Raw genomic sequence first — 6475 nt, 5'->3', positions numbered from 1 at the left:
TAGGACTAGGGAAAGAGATCCTAGACCTGACACCAAAAGCATGACCAATTAAAAAAAAAATTGATAAATTGGACTTCATCAAATTTGGTTCTATTAAAGACCCTGTTAATGAAAACTATAGACAGGGAAAAAATATCTGCAAACTACATATTTGACAAAGATGTGCCACAGTAGTGGTTGCCAGGATAAAGGAGGTATGGGGGAGGTGGGAGTGGGAGTGGGAGTGGGTATGGCTGTAAAACAGCAACGTAAGGGATCCTTGGAATCCACGGAAATGCTGTCTTAACTGTCAACACCGTGTCTATGGTACTATACCACGGTTTTGCAATGTTTCCACTGGGGGAAATTGTGTAAAGGGTACAAGACATTTCTCTGTATTATTTCTCACAACTGTAAGTGAATCTATAATTTTCTCAAAATAAGAAGTTTAATTAAAAAAAAGTTTTAAAATCAATAGTGAAAAAGCACAATCATGACCAGTTACCACATATTCCATATATGTGGAATATCTGAGCCTCAACTACATTTATTAACTATGTATTAAATTATTAAACATTAATTTTAACCTTCTACTACAAATATGAATGATTTAAAAGAGGAGAGTAACAATTCCAGAGCTATTGGTAAAAGTCAAATGATTACATCCTCAAGCAAAATAATCTACACAGTTCTACAGTGATGAATTGTCACTAAAATCTCAGAACTTGAGGCCTAATTCAGGTGGTAGTTATGTTGCCCTGGCAAAAAGCCTGGACATTCTTAATTGAGAGAAATTACTAAATGAATGAATAATTAATATGCACTGTCTACCATTCTGGAAGTCTCCCTTCTATATTCTTTGAGACTATATACAATTCTAGAAGGTAAACAATGGAAGCTCACTCAGCTATTATGATAAATCCAAATAAGACAACTCTCTAACACTGTAACCTTGGTATTTCTTAGCATTCCAAGTTCTAACTCATTGATTAAAAAATATTTATTTGGAATAAACCACTTGTTTCTCATCTCTTCCACAAGTTTCCAACTTCCTTGATTACTCTAAGTTCAAAGCAAGAAGAAATGTTCAGACAAAGCCTATTCAAAAAGGTCTCCCAGCTATAGTACATGCAGTTTGGTCTCAAATTACCTTACTCTTTCTTTTAAAATGTCTAAAATTTACTCCCATAATATTTGGAAAAACATTTATGTTCTTACAAATGACTTGTTCATGGCACGTTTCACTTCATCAGAACCATCTGAATAAATCTGCTGAAATAGTTTGTTTAAAGCTGCATCTCCCTCCAACTTCTCATTCTTTTCTTCTTCTTTGATCTCACCAACCAATTTATCCCAATTTCTTGTATAATGAGATGACGACGGATATAGGTTCTTTACATCTATGAAGTAAAAGAGACAGAAGTGATTAATCAACATGCTTTGTATATGTGAAGAATATATAAACTTTGTGACCATGGTGTACAGAACATCTTAGCAAATAGTTTAGGTCACTGAATTTCATGTTTGCAATAAGCATCTTTCTGATATATAGGTAACTAGTTTTACATTTCTAAAAACTGAATGAATTAACATAATGTAAAATCTGGGAATTTCTTTTGGGCAAAATAACTCAAAGTGTAAACTTCTGGTATGTAATACAAAATTAAAAACAGATTCTTCAAGTTAAAGAGGAAACCGGTGAGAAATATATTGCAACTTTCACATTTACAGAAAAGTTGCAAAGATAGCACAAACAACTCTAAAAATAAAAGTATTATATTTTTAAAAAGCTTCATTAAGAAATCTCTTTTTAATTTACAATAATATTTTAATGTTTAAAAATGTGGCATTTTTGTGAGGTACTTATATACCTTTGAGTAGAAATAAGCTGAAAATATAATCATCCTTGCCCCTCAACTGTGAGTTAAGACTCTATCCTCTTCCCACATTAAAAATACGAGATTACCTCAATAGGAGATAATAAGAAACTCCTGAATGTAGAAAAATACCACACTTGATCTAGAGTTCAATGCCCATATCACACATACACAGAATACAACAGTATCTGGAGGGCACAATGGGGTAAACAGAGGCTGCTTGCAGCCAGAGAGGCTACTGGCCTAGGGGCTCAGGGCATTGCCAAGACTAACCCAAAGACCAAAGGAATTGACAGACAGTAGAATCGTGGTTAGCAGAGACTGGAAAGGGTAGGGTGTAAGGGGGAAAGTGAGAGACTGGTTAAGGGATACAAAATTATAGCTAGATGAGAGGAATAAGATCTAATGTTCAATACCACTATAGGGTGATCATAATTAACAACAATTTATTGTATACTTTCGATTGGCTATAAGAGAGGATTTTGAATGTTTCCAACACAAAGAAATGATAAATGTTTGAGGTGATATGTTGACTGACTTGATTGTTACACACTGTCTACATGTATTGACATATCACACTGTACTCCATAAATATGTACAATTACTGTCAATTAAAAATTAAAAAAAAAAAAAGAAACCGAGAAGAATCGAGATCTTGGCACAAAAATAATTTAAAAATAACTAACCGGCCTACTAGCTGTAAGTGCAGCACTGTTCACTGTCCAATGGAAATATACTGACAGCCACAAATATGAGCTACACATATAATTTTAAAATTTCTAGTAGCCATGTTACTAAGAGGTATCAGGTGAAATGCATTTTAATAACATTTTATTTAACCTAATATATCAAAAATTAGTATCCTTTCAAACATGAAATCAATAGAAAAATATTAAGATATTCTATATTGTTTTTTTCATACTAAATCTTTAAAATCTGGTATATATTTTATATTTACAGCACATCTCAATGCAGATTAGTCATATTTCAAGTGCTCAACAAGTATATATGGCTAGCAGCTACTGTATTGGACAGTACAGCAACAGAGCTTTTAAAAAAAACATGATTCAAAATTTCCCTATTAATGCATTAGGACACATTAATACTAATCTAAATGTTCCTCCTCCAATATTGCCTCTCTGTATCCCTTTCTTCAAAACAGCTCGGAAACTACTGAACACTCATTCTGTTTTTCCATCCTTTCTCTTCACCTGTAAACCGATTTTCACCCTGCCCATCCTCCCTTAAAACAAAAAAACCAACACCCCATATACAGTTTTATTCAGGGCAAGCACACTATTATCAAAATCCTATCCACCTTCCCTCTACTAGAAAACCCCTTTATCTTTGCAAATTTTCACTAGTAGCCCAAGAAAACAAATAAATGCATGCCATGGTAAATTAAGAGCCTGGGAAACATGGATTTAATTAATCCTAATGCTGACTCCCAGGAAGAATAGGAATAGAGGTTTTAATCTCCATTTTACAGATAAGAAAGCTGGCCCAGACAGGTTAAGTAACTTGCCCTTATCTGTAGTCTCCAGCTTGCAGTACATAGGGATCTGACAAGCATATTAATTACTTACAAAAATATAACAGGACAGGAAGAATAGCATCTTGAATATCCAAGGTGTTGAGTTTAGAAAAAAACGTGGTAAATATAGCATTAAAAAAACCCTGATATTTAATCTCAGAAAAACTTTAACACCTGGAGATGGTAGAGAAACTACCAAGAGATAAGTAATTGAGCTTCCTTGCTCATTCACTATAATACCAAATAACCGCAAAGATACTCATGTCAGCAGAGGCTGTTTCCATTGTTAGAAAGTGCAGCAACAAGCAGTATCACACATGGGGTTAAAAGAAGAAACAGATCCAGACTGTGAAGACCTGGCTTTTAGTCCTAGACAATGAAAACTTCTAGGTGATTTTGAGCAAGGCGCTTAACCTTTCTGAGCCTGTAAAATAGGAATAATACTAGGCTGCCTATTATACAGAGCTATAGTAAGAATTAAGTGAGATACATTTAAAGTGACTCTTTAAAAAAAGCTTTGGGGCCGAGCCCGTGGTGCACTCGGGAGAGTGCGGTGCTGGGAGCGCAGCAGCACTCCCGCCGCGGGTTCGGATCCTATATAGGGATGACCGGTGCGCTCACTGGCTGAGCGCAGTGCGGCCGGTCTCAAAAAGGACAAAAAAAAAAAGCTTTGAACTATATATAAATCTTACGCGGTGCGCTCACTGGCTGAGCGCAGTGCGGCCGGTCTCAAAAAGGACAAAAAAAAAAAAGCTTTGAACTATATATAAATCTTACCTCAACAAACTCTGAGGGTCAGTCCCAAGAGAAGTAACACCTTTACTAAGTCTTTCAAATAAAGTGTGAACCAGAAGCCTAATTAAATACCTTAAATACCAACTAGAAATATTTCAGTCCTTAAAAATTATCTGTTGGTGTCAACTTCCTGTTTTGCTAATTATACTACAGACTAGTTATGATGTTATCATTGGGGGAAGCTGGGTAAAGGGTAAATGGGAACTCTCTTATTTCTGCAACATCTATGAGTTTAAAATTATTTTTAGATAAATAAATACACACACACAAACAATCTGAATGTCTCAGTGTTTTCTAAAAGGTGCCACAAGGAAATGTGTTTTCTGTTATAGAAGGAAGCAGTCAAAATCTGAAAGTTGCTGAGACACAATGTTAGCATGTTTCAGTCATCAAATCGGAGCATTAATTCTACTAAATCAAAAAGAAATTTCTTTGATTCATTAACAAGGTAATTGCTGTAAAATACAATCTTAGGTTGTAGTTCTAGAAGCGCCCTGCAGATTAATCATGCCATTAGAAAAAATGCTTACCTGTTTTATTGCATAAGCTTAGAACTGACCTTAACACAAAGCTGTTCATCTCTTAAATGGTTATATAATCAACCCTAGTTTTCTATTCTTCTAGACTTTCCTTAGGTATTCATTACCTGTTTGTGCCCATTCCTAACTTAGCACTATACTGAAATGGGCTAGATGGTTTCCTCTGTAAAATCTTGAATTTCAAGGAAATTAGAGTTGACCACATAAGTAGAAGGAATAGAAAAGACTAAAAAAGGAGAGGGAGAGGGAAGAGAAGGAAATATATGAGCAAGGTAAACTAATTAATTTACAATCCAAAAAGAAGCAACAGAAAAAGCCAGCAAACAAAAACAACCAACCTTCCGACATGGTAAACAATAAATCCCAACTCCTCTGGGATTTTGCTGCCGTTCATTTACATTTTTTACAGTTTTAAGACTTTAGGACCTTCAAAACAGAGGCTACTTTGTATTCATTACAGAGCAGCCTTATTATATTCAATGTATCTTATCTTAGGAACATAAATATTGAAAGAAAGCATGCTCATTACTATTTAATTTCAACTACACAAGACAATATGACTTCAAAGCTTATCAGAGCACGAAAACAAACCTGATATGAACTGTTTTGGTTTAGGCACATCTCCTTGCCCCTCTAGCTTTTCCCATCTCACAGCCTCAGGCTTTTTCATTTTAATTTCAATCTGGAAGAAACATCAAATAAAATCCATTATTCAATGTAAAATACACAAAACAGTAAAAAATGCAATTTTCTTAAGTCATCAGAGTTTTGTAAGAATAGTGTCTTTGACAGTTTCCTTAAATGGTACAAGGTTAAGCTTGAAGAACTATGAAACATGTTTCTACATCCTTAAAATTCACCCTTCAAAAAACATACACACAATATAAGCTACAGTTAAAAAGAGTATTGTAATCTATATGCTTTTTTTCTTCTAACACACTATTCTCAACCAGGAATAATTCTGCCAGCCAGCGGGCATCTGGCAATGTCTGGAAAGACTGTTAGTTGTCACAACTGGGGTAATAAGTGGAGGAATGGTACTCACATCTAGTGTGTAGAGAGAGACCAGGGATGCTACTAAACATTCTACAATGTACAGGGTAACACCCCTCAACAAAGTATTCCTCAGCCATAGTGTCAATAGTGCCACCATAGAGAAACCTGTTCTAAAGGAATATTGTATTCACATGTACCTGTTTCACAGTGCAGAAATTTATTCCAAGGCATAAAAAAAAAAAATACAACTAGTGCTAACATTTTTACAATCTTTTATTCAACAAATAATTACTAGACACCCTGTAGAGATAAAATTAACCCCCACTTTCATAACATATGCAATTCGCTTCTGTGAAACTGCTTGCTGTGTAATAAGGTAGATTAATTAAGTTTAAATAGTATTTAAATGGCTTAAGAACCCACCAACCTTTTTGGAACTTTCCATTGCCAGGGGAAAAGGAATTTCCAGGAAGGGTCTAACCACTATAAGGGTGGGCCATTCCAGGAACCCGAAGTACACCCAGTTCCAGTAAAGGCCTAACTACTAGGTGATGGATCACGTCCCCAGTTCCCACCTGCGTACCACCAATGAATTTAAAAGTCACCTCAGATGACCAATAAGCTGTGTACAACTCATCCTGTTGCCAAAGTCTGCCTACCAAACTGTATAAAAAGTACTTGTGTTAAGAGCTCGGGGCCGCTTCTGTCCTGAAGACGGAGCAACCCCAGCATGCTGGAATAAAAACCTCTTGCTT

General features: G+C 35.4%; 1 protein-coding gene across 1 annotated transcript in view; it reads right to left on the bottom strand.

The window, feature by feature from the left end:
• Nucleotides 1-1197: 1197 nt before the first annotated feature.
• Nucleotides 1198-6475, bottom strand: part of LOC103604310 (suppressor of G2 allele of SKP1 homolog) — a gene marked incomplete at its 3' end in the record, with an annotated part of 31660 nt that continues 26382 nt past the window's right edge. Inside the window, exons 10-11 of the mRNA XM_008588876.1 lie at nt 5316-5406; nt 1198-1379 (exon numbers count right to left, since the gene is read on the bottom strand). Coding sequence (XP_008587098.1) covers nt 1198-1379; nt 5316-5406 — 273 coding nt within the window. The remainder of the gene's footprint in view (nt 1380-5315; nt 5407-6475) is intronic.

The sequence above is a fragment of the Galeopterus variegatus genome, unplaced genomic scaffold, assembly GCF_000696425.1.
Source record: "Galeopterus variegatus unplaced genomic scaffold, G_variegatus-3.0.2 Scaffold5079, whole genome shotgun sequence".
Lineage (NCBI taxonomy): Eukaryota > Metazoa > Chordata > Mammalia > Dermoptera > Cynocephalidae > Galeopterus > Galeopterus variegatus.
Note: the sequence above shows the minus strand (reverse complement) of the source record. Positions and strands in the feature narration are given on the sequence as shown.